This window comes from Microtus ochrogaster, chromosome 18, assembly GCF_000317375.1.
Source record: "Microtus ochrogaster isolate Prairie Vole_2 chromosome 18, MicOch1.0, whole genome shotgun sequence".
Taxonomy (NCBI): domain Eukaryota; kingdom Metazoa; phylum Chordata; class Mammalia; order Rodentia; family Cricetidae; genus Microtus; species Microtus ochrogaster.
Genome location: NC_022020.1, coordinates 58,710,380 through 58,733,139, shown reverse-complemented (window position 1 = coordinate 58,733,139; position 22,760 = coordinate 58,710,380). Strand labels below are relative to the sequence as shown.

The 22,760-nt window shown below is 46.1% G+C and overlaps 1 protein-coding gene across 1 annotated transcript in view; it reads right to left on the bottom strand.

Moving 5' to 3' along the window:
• Myo5b (myosin VB) overlaps window positions 1-22,461 on the bottom strand; it is a 274,660-nt gene extending 252,199 nt beyond the window's left edge. Inside the window, exon 1 of the mRNA XM_026783548.1 lies at window positions 22,094-22,461. Within this exon, the coding sequence (XP_026639349.1) occupies window positions 22,094-22,120 (27 nt within the window). The 5' untranslated portion in view covers window positions 22,121-22,461. The remainder of the gene's footprint in view (window positions 1-22,093) is intronic.
• Between the last annotated feature and the right edge of the window lie 299 nt (window positions 22,462-22,760).

Genomic DNA, 22,760 nt, shown 5'->3' with positions numbered 1-22,760 from the left:
GAAGCCTGCCTACAGTTCAAAAGTACATAATACCTACTCAAACACACCACTGAACTTCCAAAAATTTAGATCTGTGTAACACTAAAAACAGGAAAAAATCCAAGAAGTCCCTTGTGGTACTGCCTAGTTCTCATGTGAAGGAGAAAATGTGCCTTCTAATGGATGGAAGGAGATAATTCAACCCCCAAGTAACCATCACTCTGGGAGATCTGTTTCTGTGAAGTCTGAGAGAGACAAGAAAGCAGCAGAGAGAAACAAGTTTGCTTTAGTAAGTGCCTACTGAGGACCAGAAGACAAGGCAGGGAGAGAAACCTGCCTAACACAAGTGATCAGAGTCAATACCACCAGTAACAGGGACAAGTTAGACCTGACACACCACCCAGTAGTTTGCAACAGTTGGCATCGTCCAGAAATACCACTCAAGTGGAGAACCTAACGCTGACTACACGATAATCTTCAAAACTGTCCAAGCCCCCATGCTGAGTAAAAACTAGACAAAGTTCTAGAATAAAGTAGACGAGACATGTAATCCTGGTCTGGGTTCTTTACTACCAGGGGGTGCTACTGACTTGCCAAGACGTGAAATCCAATTCAAGACATAGGATGATTTCTAGATGATTCGTGCAATTTTTCTGTAAACCTGAGAGAAACTAAAGCACTTTCCCAGTGAAGAAAATTTTTCTATTAATTTTTACTTTGTGGATGAACCTGGGACCTCATGCAGCTCTGAGCTTCATCTCCAGCCAGGACACCCACCCCACCACAGTTAAGAGAGTCTTCCCTCTTTATTCACTGTGGACCCACATGCTGGCCCAGACTGCCCACTCAGAAGGGTGATTAGAAGGTGGGGGCAGGGAACCAGGCTTGGATAGTATATGTCACTGTAGAACAGTAACTCTTTTGGGGTTGACTAAGACCAACAGAAAACACACATATTTACGTGACAATTTATAACAGTAGCAAAATCACGGTTATGAAGTAGCAATGAAATAATTTATTGTTGGGGGTCACCATACCATGAGGACTGCATTAGGAAGGTTGAGAACCACTGCTGTAGAAGAAGTTTCTGGTATTCATGGTCAGAGCAATCCTATCTCTGCTAATAGATATCCAATGCTAATATATTAGACTCCATCCCTATTATTTCCCTACTATTGCTACTACAAAAAAGAATCATCAAAAACTTAACAGAAACATTCCCACATGTTTCAGAGACATAATAGCTGGCCCAGAAGATCCAAGAGCACTTTTGCCCAGCAATGGGCAGTGAGGACAGGCTCTGTCAGGTTCTGCTTCAGGCTTCCTGGTGCCAGCCTTACAATCAGAACACCTACAAACGCCATCCCTGAAGCACATCTCCATCCTGGACTTCAGCAACTCTGAAAATACCATCTGCAAACAGACAACAGCCACACATTCACAACTCATGTTGACTTTTATGGCCATAGAATCTCACAGGGGCCAGTGTTTAATGTAACTCCCACTCTCAGCGGTGCTGAGGTAAAGCCCATTGTTCCCGCCTAACACACAGGAAGAGTGGTTCAGAGGAACTGCCCATTTGCCCAGCGTCTCGTAGTGAAGAAAGGAACAAATGGAAAGATGTGGAAGCCAGGACTCCCACACGCCAATGTTCTGACACGAAGGGTACCATTAATAACACTGAGCCTTTAACATTTGCTCCCTGGCTTTCTTAGGCTTAGAAGACTGAATTATAAATGGTGAGAACAACAGGTCAGATAAGAGCGTGCGGGGAGAAATGCACTATTGTATTATAAATGGTGAGAACAAGAGCTCAGATAAGAGCGAGCGGGGGGAGAAATGCACTATTGTATTCGGCCCTAGAAGAAGGAGTGTGCAGGAAGTTCAATACACCTCCAGCTCTCTTGCTCACATTTATTTCAGGAGCCAAGAGCTACAAAACATTGTTCCCCATGTTGTGTCCACATCTGTCTCCTTGCAGGCAGGCTGCCCTCAGCTGGCATCTACCAGACCCTCAAGACTTCCCAGAAATCCCATAACTGGATTGCTTGGCTACCAGTTCTACCAGACCTGGTATTCCAAGTGCCTGTTCTGTAAGACACCATGCTGGGCCCTTGGCGTGGATGCCGCCCTTGTGGGGGAGTCGAGAAGATAAGACAATTATGTAAAAGTGAAGAAACAGCTGAGAGATAAAGACAAATGCAGCCCAGAGCCAGGAGTGGAGGCCTAAGAGGCTGTGAGCAAATGCCAAGGACCTTGTAAAGTATGGTCATTTACCGTAAGGGCCCAGACCAATCAGAGACCAGACTGCCTTAGGCTGAGGTGGTAAAGAGGGTTTATGGAAACACTCCAATTTGATCTTCTTGAAAGGGAGAGTGCAGAAACAGAGAGAGAAAAAATATTCTAGATAAACACAACACGGTTCAGAAAAAAAAAGGACTACAGAAGACTGGAGTTCCTGTAAAGCCGCATGCTGAGAGTCAGTGCTCTGCCACAGGCAGGCTTCCAGCTGGCATCGCTGGAAGACCCTTCACCTCCTGTGTCAGGAAGTCCAGAGTTCTAGTAGCTTCCAGTGTTGTCTCAGCCTGAGGCAGGCAGCTACACAGAAAGGGTTTTGTTGAGGTCAGTCTTGTCAGGAAGTTGAAGCAGAGAGTAGGGATGGTCCTTAAAGACAACTGACCACCCAGAGCTACTACCACTCAGCAAGGGCCGAACACAGTTCCACGTACTTCACCCTTGAAACAGACCTGACAGAGTGCCTCAGTAAGAGCCATTCAAAGCTAGACTTAGAAAACCCTTCATCAGTAGAGCATCTTCCAAGGGCCTGTTCACACGCACAAATCAGGGGGCCTGATCAGAAGGGTGCTCTTAATCTGCAGAATCAGCAAGGACACTCATGCTGGGCCCTGCTGTGGACGCCTGTGTCCACTAAAGCCAACGCTTGCTAAGAAGGCCCCAACATGATACAGAGAAGAAGTGAGAGCAAACCTATCAGCTGTCATGGTCCCCTCTGATGGCCCAGAGAAGAGCACCTACACCAGAGCTCAGGACTAGAGAATGAGAATCTGGAGACATTCTGAACACACCACAGTGAGCTGCTTTGGTCAAGATGAAACCAAAGCCTCTCACACTCAGGGATGAGGTGTCTCCCTCATCAATACCAAAATTATCTCTAAAATGACTTGGACAACTTTGCCAGCTATAATACAACTCTATGCAGTGAGTCTATAGAGTGGCATCTGATTTTTTTGGGGGGTGGGGGTTAAAGGCAAGGTTTTTCTGTGTAGCTCTTGTAGACCAGGCTGGCCTCGAACTCACAGAGATTCACCTGCCTCTGCCTTCCGAGGAAAGGCACTTGCCACCACCGTCCAGCCATGGCATCTGGTTTTCACGGAGCACCTTCTGTGTGTTAGACATGTTCTAGGAACTAGAGATGCGGAAATGGGCAGGGCAAGCACTTCTCTCTAAAAGCCTTTGCAAGCAAACATCTGAAGGACAGAAAGTGACGCCAGAGAGTGCAGCAGCTTGAAGAGGTGGCTTAGGAAAAACCTGAATGACAAGAAACCACCAAAGGCCTGGGAGAGAATATCCAGGGAGAAGGATGGACAAAGGCAAGAAGCCTGTAGTGTTCAACAAACAAGGTAGCGGCTGGTGTCGATGGAAACGGCAGTGTCCACAGGAACTTGTGAGCCGGGGAGACACAGGCCAGGTTATCCAGTCTGGCAGACCCAGCAAGGCGGCTTGTCAAAGTGACAGAATGTGACACTTCAGGGACTTATCTGGCCACTGTATAGAGAAATGACCGGAAGGAGATGAAGGGAGCAGTGAGGAACCAGTTAGGAGACAGACTCCATAAACCAGGGGGACCATGGGGTTGCACAGGTAAGAATGCAGGGATGACACCTGGCTCTGAGTGCCACTATATTGTGACACTTACTGAAGCAGCAAAAACTGGAAGAGAAATAGAGACAGCTACAAGAAAGCTCACGTCCACACATTTTTATTGTGAGGCGGAACTTTTGAAAATGTGTATCCTTGCAGGTGGAGTCTAACGCATCCCTAATGCATCCGAGCAATGATTAAGGATGAGTCAGTCTGACTGGACAAAGGCTACCCAGAGAGCTGATAAGTTATTTCTGGGCGTGTCTGTGAGAATGTTTATAGAGGAGATTACAGTGGAATCCAGAGTGAAGAGTCCCTCCTTACCAAGATAGGGAGGCATTTTCCAAACCACTGAGGGCTCAAACAACAGACAGGCAGAAGGGCAAATTCATTCTCTCTCATCTCCTTCTGCCTCATCTTCTCATTGGGTCCATTCTCAGCCCCTTTTAGGTGGGGCATCTCAACTGTCATTGCCGGCCCTCAAACGTGAGACCTCTTGGTTTTTGAACCTTTGAACTATATCACTAACTCAACCTCAGCACCAATATCTGTATTATTCTAGGTTTCCAGATACACCAAATCAATAGGGTTCAGAAATATACAAAGGGAGATTATGGCATCAGACATGGTGGCTCATGCCCAAATCATAACATTTGGGAAGCTGAGGTAAGCAGACTGCCCCAAGTTTTAGTTCTAAGATAGCCTAGGCTACAGAATGAGACATTGTCTCAAAAACTTAAAAAAAAAAATTAAATAAAATAAAAGGGAGATTACAGAAATTAGCTCACATGGTTATAAAGATACTATGCTAATAAACTGGAAATCGCCATAACTAGTGATAGGGAACTAACTCCTTTTAGACACAGATAGTTGACTCCAAGAAATACCTGCCCACACACACAAAGCACAAGCATGCAGATGATGGGACCTCTCCATCACCCTCTAATTCCCTGTAAGATCCAACACCAGGATGTCATCTGCTAGAACTCTAACTTCAGGGACTGCGCTTCGGTCCATCTTACAGTGTCTCCCAACAGTTTCGTTTCCTGTGTCTTCTCTACGCCTTTCAGGGCTCGTGTGAACAAGAACATAAGTAGGAAGGAAAACAAACAGAAAAGTACATGTGGGCAGGCAGCATTACTTTTAAAACAGAACACTGGTGCTTCCTGAAAGGGAAATCCAGAAGCCACCCACTGAGCTATTTCTGGGGCATCTCCCCTTTCCCATGTGTCCAGGATTAGGATAGAATGTAACTATGTCCTCCTAGTCACTGATGCACACCCATGAGGTGGAAAAGCACCTTCCTTGTCTTCCTTTATGTTACCTGGTGCTGCTACAGTAGCAGCAGCGCCTTAGACATCAGGCACTGGTCCTAGAAGAACACACCCAGGCCACAGCTCTGGTCAAGCGACAGAGTGGCAGGAGGACTCAGGGAAGACAATCACGCCAGTACCTCAGCAGGTTCTTGGCTCGCCATTAATGAGATGCTTGAACTAGAGCTGGTCAACTTTCAGGGTGTGATGGGGAACAACATCCAAAGCAATCCAGGTCCTGGCTAAACTTAACTGCAGTTACCACTCTTCCAGGGCCATCCTTGAGCGTTTTTATGGCCAAGGGGGTCTAGGAAGCATCAGCCCCACCATATCTCCCAGTAAACCTTAACTCTTCTCATCATCACTCCTCCTCATCTGCCTCTCTCTGAGTCCCTCTTATACGCTGGGCTTTTCATATTTCTTTCTATAGCTCCAGTTAAGTGTTTTCCTTTATAAGGGTTGTCATGGCCATGGTGTCCCTTCACAGCAATAGAAACACTACCAAGACATTTGTGTTTGTTTGGGGTTTGTGGCAAGGTTTCCCTGGGTTACCCAGGCTAGCCTGGAACTCAAGACTCTCCTGTTGGACCCTCCCATTTGCCATCATACACAGGCTTTTATCTCCTTTTCCCTGGACATCTGTACATATTGTGGTGTCTAAACACCTCCCTGCTCTGAGCACCTACCTTTAAATTGGTTTATTAATCACTTACTGATCCTCCCCCCCTTAAAATGTACCACGGAAAGCTGAGAACAGTAGCATATCACAAGGGCTGCTGCAGGATTGTGAAATCAAAAGCGGTTAGACTGACCTAAAAAGAAATCAGTTTAGAAAACAATACAGTGGAAATCATATCTTTATGGTGGGCTCAAATCTAAAATCAATAATACAGCAAAAACCACACGGTACCTAAATTCTCCTTGGAAATCTCCAGGTCTGACCATTACAGTAAAATGTCTGATAGTGAACGAAAATTACTGCTTTTATTTGGCTGGTTTGCTGTTTACCTCTTTTGGGTGGGGTTACTTATATCCATCTAGCTGTATTTCTGAAATCTAAATGCATCACAAGCCAGACTTTACCCAAACCATATCATCATTACTTTGTTCTCTTCAAAGGACATCTGTTGAGGGGTTGGGGGGCGGGGGTTCCTTCATATTTATCCTCTCTTCCACACCTGTCTCCTGTCAAAGTCAACCCTCTTGACAAAAGCCACCGCTGGCCAGAGTGCACACGGGGAACTCTGTAGAATTTCCGTCCTACAGTCTCACTCCTGCAAGCTTTGTCTAGATAATGAAATGGAGGTGATAGCAATCTTACTACACTACATAAAATCAATAGTACTCTCCTTTTCTAAGGTCTCGACAATTTAAGCAGCTACTTTTTGCCTATAAAACACGTGTGCATTCCTGAGCATCATTTATCATCCCAGGTTCTTTTAAAAAAAAATCATTGGCAGATGTTTCTTGCCTGTGTATCTTTGGTTCCATCTGAAGGTATCGTGAGCCATGTTGCACCAGGACCACTCTGCCTTCTAGGATGAAAAGTGCTGTTTTATAAGGAATGGTTAAAGGGCTTTGATACATCTGCTCAATAGAATAGCATGTGCTAAACTACTTACACGAGGCTGCCATCCTTTATTTTATGGAAACAAGGCCACCTTGCCCACCTACCCAAAATGGCACTGAGTCAACTCTGCTCTTTACAGTGAGCTCAAGCTAAGGCCATCCAAGACAACAAGGCATAGTACTGAACATCAGAGATAGTCCTGAACAGACCCCCGCAAAGAGACTCTTTCATACTTCCAATATTATTCCTTTTATGCTCTTGAGGAATCATTTCTAAAATTGTGCAAACTCTTACATATAATAAATAGTGTATAAATATTTTTACATTCAGATTTTTATAGATACTCATCACTGCCTTCTTTCTTAAAAAGCATGGTAGCTTATGGAAATTATTATTTGGTATCAACATTTAATGTTCTCACGGTCTCAAGGAACTGCACAAAACTTCAGCTCTGTCCCATCAATCCCATTCAATCAAGTTGTCAGCCTATGAGTCTGGTTCTCCTAAGGTGGTCCTCAGGCCCAGGCGAGGGAAGGGACAGTTTTCCAGGCTACAGTGGGCCCCATTCAAGTGAGCCTTTTTGAACATCTTTAAAGCCCCCTTGAGATCTTGATCACATCACCCACTTAACTGTAGCTCTTGTCAAGAGGGCCCATTCTTCTAAACATCTTGAGGCAGCAGAGAAGCATGCTGAGGCACTGAGGATTAGGCAGGAAGAGCAGGCCACAGAAGACAACAGAAGCGAACTGAGGGGTGTCAAGTTCAGACTCTCCCACCAGAAGGATGCTACATCCTACCCTGGTTATCTCTGAAAGGTAAGAATACTGATAAGATGCCATCATCTTCATACACTACTTCTGAATAGCTTTTATGATATTACCACCCTTGCGTACAAGGACTAGACCTTACCTTTTGTATATTATGCTACATTTGGCATCAACAGAGTCTCATAGGTAGATATGGCACACAACACTGCCCAGCACACCAAAGTCAATTAAGACATCTCAGCTGTAGCAATAAGGCTGTGTCATGCACTGTGAGCTAAAAGTGTCATCTCAGCAAACAGAGTTTCATGCTGTCCACAATACGTCACCAAGTGCACAGCCCAAACTGAAATGGAGTCAAATCTACTTCCCAGCCATTAGATACGCTATTAAGACAGAAAATACAGTAATGAACACCATCAAAACTTTCCTGGCTTGGTGCCCTAAGCTATGTCTATTCTAACTATCGTATGGTTTTTTTCGTTTTTGTTTTTTTTACAATAACTCAAAAAACTATGGTCTCTTAGCACATCTCCCTTACACAGTAAATTAACAGAAAAACTGCAGATGCCTAAATGTAGCTCAGCAGGGAAGCCAACAATGACAAGTCACAGAAAGCACAAGGTGAGGTTTGAAATTTTAGCTCTGAGCCAAGTGTTTGCTTTTCTTGCATGAGATAAAGTGGGAAACATTGAGAGCCTCGATAATCTGGGTGGCGCTCAGCTATGCCATTTCAGATCAGGCTAGTACTGTTTCAGGCCTTTGGGTGAGTTGCTCACAGCTCCAGACACTCCGTTATTCTCTGGCCAGCACTTAGGCAGTTTCTGATTCCTGAGATGGTTCACACTGCAACCTGAGCACCATTCAGACAGATGCCCTCGGCGCTCGTCCCAGTAAATGAGGGTGCACATGGCTGAGTGTTGTGTAACCCCAGCCTGGTGAGTGGGGTTTGGTTACACACTGCCAGTCACAGTTCAGGGATATTAGCACAGCGGATGGTCCCTGGAGTGTCTATCAAGGGCGGATTACAGGAGGTTAAGGAATGCAAGTCGATGGAGAAGGGAGGAAGCAGAGGAACAACCAGGGAACAGAGAGATAATGAAGAACTCCTTTAGAAGAATGGATGAACAAATCCAAGGAGAAATAGGGCTGACTCTGTGTGGTGACAAATGGAGGGGTGGCAACATTATTTCTGAGGGGCAATGGCAGTCATAGCTCCCCATCTAGACAGAAATACCCACCAGCATTTGGAGTGGAAACAGATTATAGGAGATACCAGGTTTCAAACTAAGGCAGAAGGATATACATTCCATAAATAAGAAACAATTCAGTCTAGGGCCAATCTCCCAGATCCTAGTCTGGTTTTCATTTACTTTCTGGATAACGTTGATATGCCCAACTAGGAAAACATATCTCAGGTACTAGCAACACCCATGCTTCTCAATAAAGGAACATAGTTCTCCATCACAGTAATCAGCTCGGCCCTTGGGCCAAAGGGGTTGCGAGGGCAAGCCTCCTAGATTTGGGGTAGGACCTGCTCACAAGCTGCCAAGCAAGAAGATTCTCTCAGCTGAGTATATGACTCCATAGTAGAGTACAAAGTCCTGGGTTCAATCTTGAGGGGAAAAAGTGGCTGCCTTCTACAAAAGCTTCAGAACTTTGATTTTCTGTGACAGTCACAACAGTGAATGATGGAGCCATCCTAAAACGGAACTAGAGATTAAGAAAGGGTACTCAATCCATGGCCAAGGCAAGCAGACAGGAATAGATCAGAGAGCATGACGTCTGACTGATAGCACTAGCACGGAAGGAAATGCACCCTCTCTCCTGCTGAATGAAAACCAGGCACCCAGAGTCATGGCATACTGAGAATTTTTCTGGATCCCCAACACTGGCTCTTAGGCCAATCCCTAAAGACCCCCATCTATATAAATACCTTAAGCTTGCTAAGAATAGAGGCTAGAGCTGGTGACGCACGCCTTTAATCCCAGCACTCATGAGGCGGAGGCAGGCGGATCTCTGTGAGTTCGAGGCCAGTCTGGTCTACAAGAGCTAGTTCCAGGAGAGCCTAGATCTTAAAGTGCCCTTCTATCCCTAATAGCCACACACTAAGAGGAACCATTTCAGTTTGCTCTGTTGCTATGATCAGATACAACTTAGGGGAAGAACGGATCTACACTTCTTGATTACAGTTTGTCATGTGGGAGAGTCAAGGCAGGAAGCTGAGGCAGAAACACGGGCAAACACTGCCTGCTAGCTCACTCAGGCTTGAGGAGCTTCTTAAGCAGCCTGGACCACCTGTGCCAGGATAGTGCCGTCCAGAGTGGCCTCCTACACCCCCAGTTGAGATCCCTTTTCGGATGACCACAGGCTATGTCACAGGAACAGTTAAATTTAACCAGACAGTCATGTCAACATGACTGTATCTAGGCGGCCCGCCTCACTGAACATTGCAGGTCTGAGGTGACTATTAGGCCTCCAAGCCAGAGCCTCAGAAGTCTTTGTTCTCTGCATGCCTGAAAGAAGGCAAGCACATTGTAACCACGAAGTTTCTCCATGATACTGGTGCTTTGTGAGGCTAGAACACTCACCTGAAGACTGGCCACCCAGCACATAATGGATAAACATCCAGAGCTCCCATCCTGGCCTTCAGGATGACCTACACTGTCTTAACCTAGACTAGTGATTCTCAACCCGTGGCTCTCAATCCCTTTGAGGGTGGAATGACTCTTTCGCAGGGGTCACCTAAGACCATAGGAAAGCAAAGGTGTTTACATTATGATTCATAACAGTAGCAAAATTACAGCTATGAAGCAGCAATGAAAATAATTTTATTGTTGGGGGTCACCCAGCATAAAGAAATGTTTTAAAAGGTGGCAGCATCAGGAAAGCTGAGAGCCATTGTCCTAGAATGTGGCTTTTCCAACAAGGTGACATGTTCTAAAGACATGGCATCATTACCTAAGACAGTTCACCTGTTACTTTCCCCAAACAATCCTCCAAAGATTACATAGATTTTTATTCAGGGCTTACAGCAAAGTTCAGTAGCATGCACGTGGTCTATAACTGTCACCACTGTCTATAACCTTCACACTCACCTTGCAAAAGTGAAATTCTGAATCCATTAAACTCTCTCCTCCCCTTCCAGTGACCACACCATTCCACTTTGTCTCCATGACTATGACTATTCTAGAGGCCTCATATACTATGTGGACTCATACTATATTCATCTTTTCATAACTGGCTTATTCCACTTTCTCCCCAAGCACATCTTGGTGCAGAATGTGTCAGATTTTGCTCAAAGCTGATTATATCCCGTTGTATCTGTCTGCTGCATCTTGTCAGTCTGTTTGTCCTTGCAAAGGACACCCGAGTGACTTCCTTATGGCCGATGTGACTGATGCTGTTCTATAGCCTCCTTTCCTACTTTGCTTTCACTCACATTCACTACCAGACTCCCTGGCTGGCATGACAGGGATGTCCCTTCATCTTTTCAAAGACCATTTTAGGGTACCAGGTAGAAAGTCTTTCCATTTGATTTTTAAATCATAAGATATTTATTAATGCCATTATACTTGTGGGTAACTTTATGCCCCTGAATTAACTTATTTGTATTTATACATAAATTTAAGTGGACCATAAATCAATATAACACAGTTCTGTGAGTTTCTAAATCTGAGTCCATAGACCACAGTTGCTATATCCAGATGAGTGTTCCCCGTCGATGCTCTGTGGTTATTGGACACTGAGAACATTCAAAGTTAACAGTGACTGCACAATCACAGCTAGAAAGAAGCCAAACAAAACTGGCATCCAAGGCCAGCAAGACAGCTCAGTGGGTAGAACACTTGCTCAACCTTAGTCTAACAATCTAAGTTCATTCCCTGGAGCCCAAGTAAAGATGGAAGAGAACTCCGCAAAGTTGTCCTCTGACCTCCACACAAGTGCCAGTCCCCACCCACAAATACACAAAAATAAATCTAAGAGACTAACCCCCAGGGCGACACATCACCGAGAATGGCGGTACATCAGAAAATCCCTGTCCTCTCCGGTTTATTTTTAAACAACTTTTGTCTTTTGTATAGAGAAAGCCTGTCATTCAAGCACGATGGTGTCTGCCAGCAGAGATGAGAATCTAAAGAGCGCATCATCAGGTGTGAGGCCAGTGTCAGAGGCAGTACAGATGGGCTGAATCCTTTGCCTCTGCCCTCAGCAGCCAGCCTCAGAGAAATGGTTTATTTGGATGTACAGGATCTAAAATGTACAAGATCCTAAAAATCACATTTTAAAAGCACTGCCATTGCTTTGGTGCACAAAGCTTGTTTCAGTCAAACATGTACACACAGGGCAAACAGACTGATAGCAAAGAAACACTAGTTTCAGACTGAGTAGACATTTGTTTTCCTTATTTTACAAATAAACATCAGCCCTCACTAGGGAGCAGAGGCAAATTGAGAAGGCGATTAAGTCTGATGAGATGAGGTCAAGCAGTTATCTTCCTTTGCTGCCCTAATACTTCCTTAATACAAACTTCACACAACAAAAGAACTCAAGGTCAGAAGATCCCTTTGACAGCCAGCTGGTCCTGTTTCTCACGCTGGCTTCTATGCTCACGCAGATACTGTACTGCGTTAGTTTGCCCAAGTGAACACAGAAAAGATGCTCTAAATCTTCGGATGGATACCACGATGCCTATTAGCTTCTCTGAAGAGTGAAACTGATCCCATTGCTAATTTTTCTTCCCTGGTTTACTGTTGCTGTTTTCCAAGGCCTGCTCTGCTCAGTCTCATGCGAGGTGTGAAGATTCACATCTATCCCTCCTCTCTCACCATGAAAAGATCTGTAAAGTCTTAGTGAGAAGCTTAATGAGAACTTGTAAGTCCAACGGGACTGAAAGATCATGCCTTTGACACAGGGTGACCTTACAAAGGCAGGGATATATACATGACCAAAATTATGGGAGCCATTCGAAGTCAAAAACAAGGCTGCTTTATACTTTCACATCCACCAAGGTTGTTTCCCTGCTATTTCAACTTCCAACTATGCTAACCCTTTGAGTGGTGTAAGAGAAAAGAAAAACGCCATTATCTACTGCCTTGATCACTTTTCTACCACTGTAACAAAATAAACACCATGACCTAAGCAACTTACGAAAGAAAGCATTTGAATGGGGACCATGGATACAGAGGGTAACAGAGTTTGTGACCATCATGGCAGGAAGCATTGGCCGCAGGAAAGCAGCCATGCAATGGAGCAGTAGCTGAGAGTTTGGATCTGACCCACAGGCATGAGGAACAGGGAGTGGGCTGAGAATGATGCGAAGCCCACCCCAGTGACACACCCTTCATCAACACCTCCTAACCCTTCCCAAACGGCTCTGCCAACCGGGGCCCGGGTATAAAAATGAGCCTATGGGGCCATCCCCATTCAAGCCACCACCATCTACTGGCAGGAACTCCCCACTTTATAGTTTTAGGCAAGTCTAAGAAGAAATTTCTTAGAGGAAATAGATTGGCCTTCTGCTGGAGACCTGAGCCAACACCTGACCCAAGTACAGCAGGAGATAAGGTTAAGGTAAAGGTGGTTCCTTGTCAAAAAGAGTCATGGCCTAGAATAGGAATGGAGGATTGTAGTTAGAAGTTGAACTAAACCAATGACATTTGCTTCGTGACCACAGAATGCCAAATCCCATCTTGGGGAAGTTGAGGATCGTGAACATATGATTCAATGCACGTTTTCAAGGAGAGCAATTTTCCAAATATACACATCTGGCCACTAATTGCATACACAGAAGACAAAGTGCCTGTGCTCTCAACGCTTTCTATTCGGCTTTGAAACTTCTGCTCAGCTCAGTGACTCACGTTCTTCAGGACTTTTAGATATTTTGTGAGATTATAAATTACAATATTTCTCCCACATCAGAGAAGGAGCGGATAACTCTATATCCGGATCTAGAGCTATCCGCTCCTTCTCCAGCACTATGTCTGCCTGTATGCCACCATGTCCCCTGCCATAATGACAATGGACTAAACCTATAAAGGTTTAAAAATGCTAGCCCCAGTTAAATGCTTTCTTTTATAAGAGCTGCCGTGATCATGGCACCTCTTCACAACGATAAAAAACTGACTAAGACAGACGTTGGTACCAGGAGTGGGGTATTGCTGTGACAGGCCTGATCATGCTGCTTGTTGGCAGAATGTGGACTTGGGAACTTTGGATTAGGAAAGTAGTTGAATACTTTAAGGAGGACTCATAGGAGTGTGGAAGGCAAAAGTACTGAGAGCTATGTAGAGCAATGTAGCAGCTCAAGAGGTTTCATACTAGGAAATGGCCTAGGGAGCCTTCTTGTAATATTCTGGTGAAGAATGTAGCTGTTTTCTGTCCTTGTAGGGCTTCGAATTAACAGCATTACAGGAGATTTCAAAACAACGTAGTATTAACTTTGTCATGTGGTTATTAATGGTCACTCTTATGCAAATCTATAATGAAGAAGAGCAAGCTGAGGAAGGAAAAATACAAAATGAAAAGTTTGAGGAGAAAAGGAGAACCAGGAAGTGTAATAGAGCTAAAACCAGTGCCCGTGTAGATTTAAAAGTTTAAAGAAAAGCCTAATGCCAAATGGGGTAAAGGGAGCAGTGACCTCAGGGCCAGACCCCATCCAGCTAAGCTTCAACCTTGTGAAAAGGAATTCTTTAAACAAGCTTAAGGAGTGAAGGAAACCATGGAAAACAGAGAGCTGGTGAAATGAAGGTGAGGGAGCAAGTTCCACCCCCAGCAACCAGAAGAAACTGGCAGTTTCAGCCATGTGGTTTGGCTTTGGAGTCAAGGATACAAGAAAAGGATTGTGAAATATTCCTCCAAGACTAAGGAGACTGCTGAGACCAGGTGTGTGTTAGGGGTGTTCCTGTATGGAGGCCCAGAGAGGCCATTGTATGAAGCTGTGAAGGAGAAGTCTGGATTGCCTTGGAGACCCCAAGATGTTAGAGACGCCAGAGTCATGGGATTCCTGCTGAAGAGAGCTGCTAACAGGGAGTGTGATCAGCCCCAGAGAGAGAAGTGTGCTGCAGTCAGCAATGTTGAAAGGAGCTGGAGATCTGAAGAGCGCTTTGACATCCGACATGGAGACGCAGAGTTTGGAGCTTGGCCTGCTGGTTTTCAGATTAGTTTTGATCCAGTATTTCTTCACTATGGTCCCTTTCCTCCCTTTTGGGATGGTAATGTATATCCTGTATCATTGCATGTTTGAAGTATGTGATCTGGTTTTTGAGTTTGATTTTTATAGGGGCTACAATAAAGAGACTGCCATGAATCTCAGAAGAGACTTTAAACTTTAAAACAGGGACGAGGCTGTAAGAGACTGTGAGGGTTCTGAAGTTGGAATGAATGTGTTTCTGCACTATGAAATGGTTACAAGCCTATGGAGGCCAGGCAGTGGGATGTGGCCGTTTGAATTAGAATAGACACCGTAAACTCATAGACTGGAATATTTAGACTCCAGGGAGTGGCGCTATTTAGAAGGAATAGGAGGTGTGGCCTTGTATGTCGCTGGGGGTGGGCTTTGAGGTTTCAAAAAGCCCATTCCAAGCCTAGAGTTGGAGTGCTGCCTGTGGATCTGGATGCGGAACTCTCAGCTTCTTCTCCATCACTAGGTCTGCCTGCACGCTGTCGTGTTCCCTGCCACGATAACAGACTAAACCTCTGAAACTGTAAGCAAACCCCAATCAAATGCTTCCTTTTATAAGAGTTGTCGCGGTCATGGTGTCTCTTCACAGCAACAGAACTATGACTAAGACACAAGGTCATATTACATAGCCATTAAAAATGATAAACATCGGCCAGGCATGGGCATACTGATAAACATCAACACCCAAAAGGCTGAGACAGGAGGATGGATAATCAGGAGTTAAAGTCCATCCCAGGCTGCATAGCAAGTTTTAGGTTAACCTCAGAAATACAGCAAGATTCTGTCTCAAGAAAAAAGAAAGAGTAAAACTGCCTTTGTGCCTCAGGAAAAGTAGCCAAACATTATTATTTAGAATAAATATAAACTTGGATTTCATTTACCTTTTAGATACATATTATAACTCTAAAGCAGCTTTGACTACCATAAACAAAGCAGAACTCACACAACTAAAACTGTAACTCCATGGTAGACCCCTTGGTAAGCATGCGCATGACCCTGAAAAATATAATACAATAATATAATAAAAACATATAATACAAATTATAAACATAAGACATAAAAGAAAATTTTCTTTTCATTTTGAGATATGGGTGTCACTATGCAACCCTAGCTGACCTGGAACTCCCTGTGTAGACCAGGCTGGCTTCAGATTTACAGAGATCCACCTGCCTCTGCCTCCCAAGTACTGGGATTAAAGGTATGCATCACCATGACCAGCAAGAAACATTTTCTAATATGCATCTTAAGAAAAAAATAGGTCAATTAAAATATTTTACCAGTGTGTGTGTGTGTGTGTGTGTGTGTGTGTCTCAAGAAAAAAGACACAATTTCAACACAATTGTTAAATTAAGGAAGGATTTTTACTCTCCTTTTTCTTGATAAGTCTTGGAAATCTGGTAGTTTACTCTGACAACCCATCCCAGCTTGAACCAGCATCTTTTCAAGTGCGCAGTAGCCACATGTAGTTCCTCTTCCCGACAATACTCCAGAAAATGCATGTAAGTTAATAGTGGCTGCTTCAGCAACCAGACAAAGGGTCTTTGTCTTTCCTATGAATTGTTGCAATAATCACTTCTATCGGGAGGAAAAGGGGAATCGTATGAAAAAAAAATGCTTTTTAATTTTCTTTTTAAAGCATAAATTTAAAACTTTCCAATTGTTCTTGTTCCTTGTTTCCCTGGGAAGGGAACAGGAGCATCTTCTCCCAAACCAGGGTGGTCTATACCATTTGTGCTTGGCAACTTAGTAAGTTCCCCTTGCTATTAGGACCAAGGGTTGAAGGAAAGGGCCCCAGCCCTGTAACCACAACAATCACAGCACTTTTAACTAGAGGGGGGCTGCTATAGGGGAAGCAAGCCAAAGAAAAGTGCCTTGTATGGTATGTGCTGGAAATAGTGCATGGATTAGCACATAATCTTCCAGTGACCTTCTCATGACGCAGTTTTTCACGGAAGTCAAGACTTAGGAAAAGTATCTACTTCAAGGTATCAGAGCTGGAAATCTCAACATTCAGTATCTACGGTGGTCCCCAGCAAGATCATGATTGCAAAGGCTCGGGCTGCCCCGCACCAAAGCATTGCCCTTATTAACAGGGTACTAAGAGACAGTTGTGTCTTCCCAAAGAAGATCCCAGGTACTGTCTATACTATTATGAAATCTCAACTTTGATCTCTCTTCTAAACTACTTATATCTCAAATAATTTTCACTTACACAAACCGCTGTTCCTCCAAACTCCCCAAGCTGAAATCCAGAGTCATCCTTGGCTAGCTTGATTTGCATATCTCTGTCCAGTCTCTTGCTGAAACCGGAACACCCTCCCATCTTTCCCTTGCTCATCATGAAACACCAAGTCCTGGTCTCAGGACTCTCTAAGGATAAAGAGCAGCAGCAAGTATACATAGTACCCATATCCTAAGATTTTAAGTTCCATTCTTTTTTGCTGTTTTGGTTTTTGGTTTGTTTTTTTCAAGGCAGGGTTTCTCTGTGTAGTCCCGGCTGTCTGGAACTCGCTCTGTAGACCAAGCTGACCTCAACTCAGAGATCCGTCTGCCTCTGCCTCCTGAGTGCTGACTAGGATTAATGGCGTGTGCCAAACACTGCCCAGCCTTAAGCTCCATTCTTTAAAGGAAGCTGACAGACAGCACCCAGCCAAAGGACCACTGGTTCCAGGTCACCTGCAATTGGGAACAGAGGTTAAAAAGAGTGGGGGGACTTTTAGCTATACACAGTCGGGAAAAACCATTATGTCAGGCAGCCAGTGCCCTGGGAAAGATGACTGGGTGGAGTGGGTGGATCAAATGTCTTCACCTCGTGCAGGCCTCACCCATAGAGACCAAGAGCCTTGAGTTGCCTGGCATCCACCCCAACAAGGCACTCTGAAGTATGCACTAATTTGGGTTCCCATAACCATTTCTGTCAAAGAGATGCTGTCAGGGCAGTGTAGTGTTCTGGCAAAGTGTGTGAGGCAGGGGACAGAAAAAGCAAGGAAAACAAACAAAGTATAATCTGAGAAAAGTCCCAAGGCGATGAACCCTGCAAAGGAGTTCTGCAATGGCGCAGGGCACGTCTCAAGGCTATTCCAAGTCCCAAGGTGCTGGGGGTGGGGGACAGCATGGACACCTCCCCACTAGTCACAGACTGTCATCCTGTATGGAGGATTCAAACTTTCGGGTTCCCAGGAAAAGACAGTTACAGGTGTTGTCAAAGGGGCACAGAAGTAGGTGACTGAGAGGACCAAGACACTGATAGGGAAGAGAGCACAAGGGAACTAAGGCTGACATGGACAGCATCTGTTGTCAAGGGTCTCCAAGACCTCTTTAAGGTCTGAAATATCATCTTGTTTCAGGATGAAGGGTAACACAGATGGCAAGAGTAAGGACTGAATTGTCTTCCAGTGGTGAGGGGGCGTGCAGTGAACCAGAATTTAGGGAAACCTGTTTACTTGAGGTATAGGCAAATGAACGCTAAGAGACACCTCCCTAAATCACATGTATTCTGTTTCTCCAGGGAGTAGCATTCCTCTCAAAACTCTTAGTAAAGGCTCCTCGTTCGAGGCTGACACTCAGGAGGTGTGTCAGCCAACAGTGCAAACTGTGGCAGCCCCCAGAAAGGCACTGCCAGGGCTGAGGTGTTGTCCAGTAGTAGAGTTCCCGCCTAGCCTAGACATAGCCCTTAATCCCACCCCCACCCCCAGCACTGCAGAAAATTGAAACATATGCACATATTGAGTTTTGCATTAGACTGCAGAGATACAACCTGTCATTTAAAAGCTAAGCAAGGGAAAGGATTATCTGAGAGTACTGTCTCAACATCAGTGACCTTCCAGTCAGTCTGCTAACTATAATCAAAGTAGCAAACATAAGATGTCTTTATTTAAAACACTAAAAAGCAGTGTTTACATTTTGTATCCAGAATATAATCCTCTATAGATTGCATGACTCAGTCTGAGAGAACAGGCTATGCATAGTTTAAGACCAGGCTGTCTTCTGCAAACATTATATCCCTATGCTTCTACATGCTTGGGCTTCCTTCTGGGGCCTGTCCAAATCAAGCCCACGTTGTGTTTTCTAGGGGCTGGAAAACCAAGCACTAACATATGTCACATAGTGAGCTCTTGTGACAACAGAGCCAATTGTCTGCTCCACCTTTCTCTAAGAGTCAATGAAGATGACTCACCTTGATGTCACTCTGAAAGTGTCTGACACTAACTGATTTTCCTTTACCAGCCTCACTACAAAGAAAGCAGTTACTCAAAGATAAGGGGTTGGGTATTCTAAAAACAGAGTCTTTGTTAATGAATAGTGCTCTTCACCAGTGAGAAAAGTCACACACAAACACACTCACACACACTACATAGCATATGAGCCTAAAGCTGAAGAGAGAAAAGGGGTGGAGAAAGAAACCCTTGAGAGACCAGAAATATACCAATAAACCAAACTATTGCCCATAACTATTTAATGCTCATAGGTTATGTACACCTTATATAATGTTTTATACTCCAATAACATCTCTCAACTAAGGCAATAAGTACAATCAATAAAATTTCCATCCCAAATATTTAAAAATACTGTTGGAATACAGAATAATTATTTCCATCATGTATAATATATTAAGGTGTGTAACTCAACCCAGTGTTTGATCCACAAGGAAAGCCCACTAGTAGGTTAAAAATAGAAGGGAACATTGGCTATTTCAATAATACAACAAAATTAACAAATCATCTGCCCAAGAAACAAAGTGTTTCTGTATAATTCATGATTCACACTCAGAACCCTGCCTGACAAGCAGGGTTACAACAGTGAGAAGAAGTCCGGTTGTTTCTCATACTGAAAGAGCAATGGCAACCCAACCGAGAAACCTGGAAGCTATCCAGTCGTAGTGGCAGATACTCAGGAGGCAGAGGCAGGCGGGTCTCTGTGAGTTCAAGGCCAGGCTGGACTACACAACAGTCAGAGCTAAATACCCTGTCAACAAAATGAAACACCCTGGAGGCTTAGTGCTCAGTCACAGAAAAATCTTCTTGGTTTCAGATTCGATAACTTAACGATAACTGAGAACCAGAAATCCACTAATGGCAGAACTCTGTTTGTTCATTTTTGCTTTAATTATTCCAAACACTCCCACCAACAAAGATACTTGGCTTTTTAACTACTTCTTCCAGGACCTGGGGTTTTGTCCATAGACAGATAACTCAAGAAAACACTGAACTAGCCGGGCGGTGGTGGCGCACGCCTTTAATCCCAGCACTCGGGAGGCAGAGGCAGGCGGATCAAACACTGAACTTGAAACACTCCAGGTTCGGACTCCCAGTAATTTACCACCCCTGCTAGCATGGACTATATTCACATCTAACTAAAAATCAAATTGTTTCTAATGGTCTACTTGAAAAGAAATTCGGTATAAATGTTTTTTGTTTCTCAAAACTAGATCTCCAAAGTTTCCGAGTATTCAGTAAGTCATTAGCTTTATAAGGCAGCAATTAAATGCTGTCTGCTCAGGGACTTCAGGACTTGGTGCGGTTTCCCGTCTCCCGTACTCTCTGTTGCTCCACACGGTCACGGAACACGGCTTCAACTCCGAACACTCCATGCAGCTCAGGTTGTTTTTCTCTGCCTCACTGCTTTCCAGCCTCCAGACCAGGTTCTTTTGAGCCTCTCAGCGCCAGAGCTGCAAGTTGAAAGGCTCCTCCCCTAACTCCCACGGGTAAAAAGGGTGGCGTGCTTTTCCCAAGCTGGAATTGCTAGAGTTCCAGCCCTGCCTAGCACCTTCTCTACCCTTCTCAAAGAGACTCTGGAGCTCCTGGTGACCCCAAAAGCTATCCAAAGCAATCCAGGACTGGCCCCCAAACAGGTTTCACCCTCCTTCCTAACCAGTGGACGAACTTTAGCCTTTGTTGACCCAGACTAGGTACAGAGAAAAGAAGAGATTTCAATTTTTTCCAAACTAAGATGGTCGGTGAGCTCACGGAGCTGAAGGGCTCCCCCATGCGCTGGACACTAGCTAGCAATCGCCAGGTGAGGATGCGGAAGTTCCTTTTCCTACCCCGCCCAGACCTGTCCACAAGGCCGGTGTAACAGGAATTGCAAACTCACCTACAGGACTGGCCTACACACAGCGCGCTTGCACACACCTACCCCTCCGCACAGAGGTGTGCAGGCAGGCAAGTGTCAAACAAGTCCCAGCCACCAGAAAAGGCGAACAAGAAAATCAGACGTCGGGATATATGGAACATTTTTTAAGGAAGCAAGGGATGGGTGACTAAAGGCCCTGACTTGCTCCCCTCGCCCCGGGACCAGGCAGAAACCAGAAGGGCTAGGGCTGCGGAGCCAACGCCTGGGAAGCTGCTGGTCACTTTAACTACATCACCTGCCATGCGGTATCAGGAGCAGCAGCTCCTGCCGCACTTGTTCCTAATCCTGAACCGCCCCCTACCCGGGAGTGGAGCGCATACCACCCTACCTCAAAGATAACTCCATCCCTGGTCAATAATTACTCCAATCCTCCCCCAAATACCTGATAACCCCAAAAGAGCTACCTCAAAATGCCCATTGTGGGCAAATTAACTATTGGCTTCCTGGGCTGAAGGGATGGCGCCTCAGTTAAGAGCACCTGCAGCTCTTGCAGAGGACCCTGGTTCGGTTCCCAGCACCCACTCCAGTTCCAGGGGCTCTGACGCCCTCTTCTGGACTTCTCAGTGCACATGCTGACATGCCGGCACATATATTATACGACATATATACATACCCATAATATATATTATATAAATAATCAAACTAAAACAATTACATATTTTTTTAAAGAAAGTATTTCCCTGGGATCACCAGAAACCCCTCCAGCAACTCTCTATCCCCCCCACCCTTACCCCTACCCCACTCCTCGCCCCTCCCACCCAGCTGACTCCTCATCCCTCTCCACTCCCAAGTTCAGGATCCCTCCGGTCGCCACACACGCGCCAGGGAAGACAGGTCAACTGAGGGGCACTCGGCACTGCAGGGGACCTAGAACAGAGTCCCTGAAGAGGACGTGGGGGCTGCATGCCAGGTGCCCCATTGAAGCTAGTGTCTTACCCCGGCTCCCAAAGGGTTAAGACGCCCCTGTGGTTTCAGGCTCTCAACAGGAGACCAAGACCGGGAGAGGACGAGAAGGGAAGGGCAAAGTGGACATAGGCGACAGGCCGCCTGAGTGGGACGGAGCTGTGCTGCTGTCGGGGGACTCTGCGGAGCCGCCAGTAGGTGCGGCGCACTCCCGGAACACCCAAACTTTCTCCACCACCCAAGTTGGGGGTGCCGGGGACAGAGGCCACAGAGACGCTGGCAGGGGCGTCCGAGAACCGTAGGGAAGGTGTCCCCGAGCGTGCCGTGCCGCACCTGTGTCCCGGGGCAGCGCCGGGCCCGTACTCACCCGGCTGTAGAGCTCGCTGTACGACATGTCCCCGCGGATGGAGCCGGAGCCCCGGACACCTCCCGGGACGCCGGGTCAGGGCTGCGCTCTGAGGCCAGGCTCCTCGCTCGCTCGCGCGCTCTCCGTGCACTGCCGGTGCAATCTCCCCGGACCGGTCCCAGGTCCTCCGCGCTCGTTCCTCGGGTGGACCGACCTGCAGGCGCCGACGCCCGCTCGCTCCGGCCCGCGCGACCTTTACTCCCTGGGCGGTGGCAGCTCTGGTGCTGCGTCCGTGAGTGGCGGGAGGGCGGGGAGAAGGCGCGCCGCGCTCCGGGCTCAGGTACTGAGAGGAGGCGCGGACGCGCGACTAGGGAGGGAGGGAAGGGGGGGGGGGAGGAACCCGCGCCTCACCCGCGCCTCTCCCGCTCCTCACCACGGCCGGCCGCCTCCGCCTTTGAGCCCTCAGCGCCCCCGCTGCCACCGGGTCCTGGGGCGGGGGGCGGGGCCGGCGAGGAGCGGCGCCCCGGGAGGTGGCACGCGCCGCCCCCTGCTGGCCGCCGTGCAAACGCCGCACAGGTGCGGACGGGCTGTCGCACCTGCCGCCCCGCGGTGTCCTAACCACCTGGGCAGAGGATGGGCAAAAGTGCGACGGAGACGTGAAGAGAGGGAAGAAAAGTGCGGCTGAAAA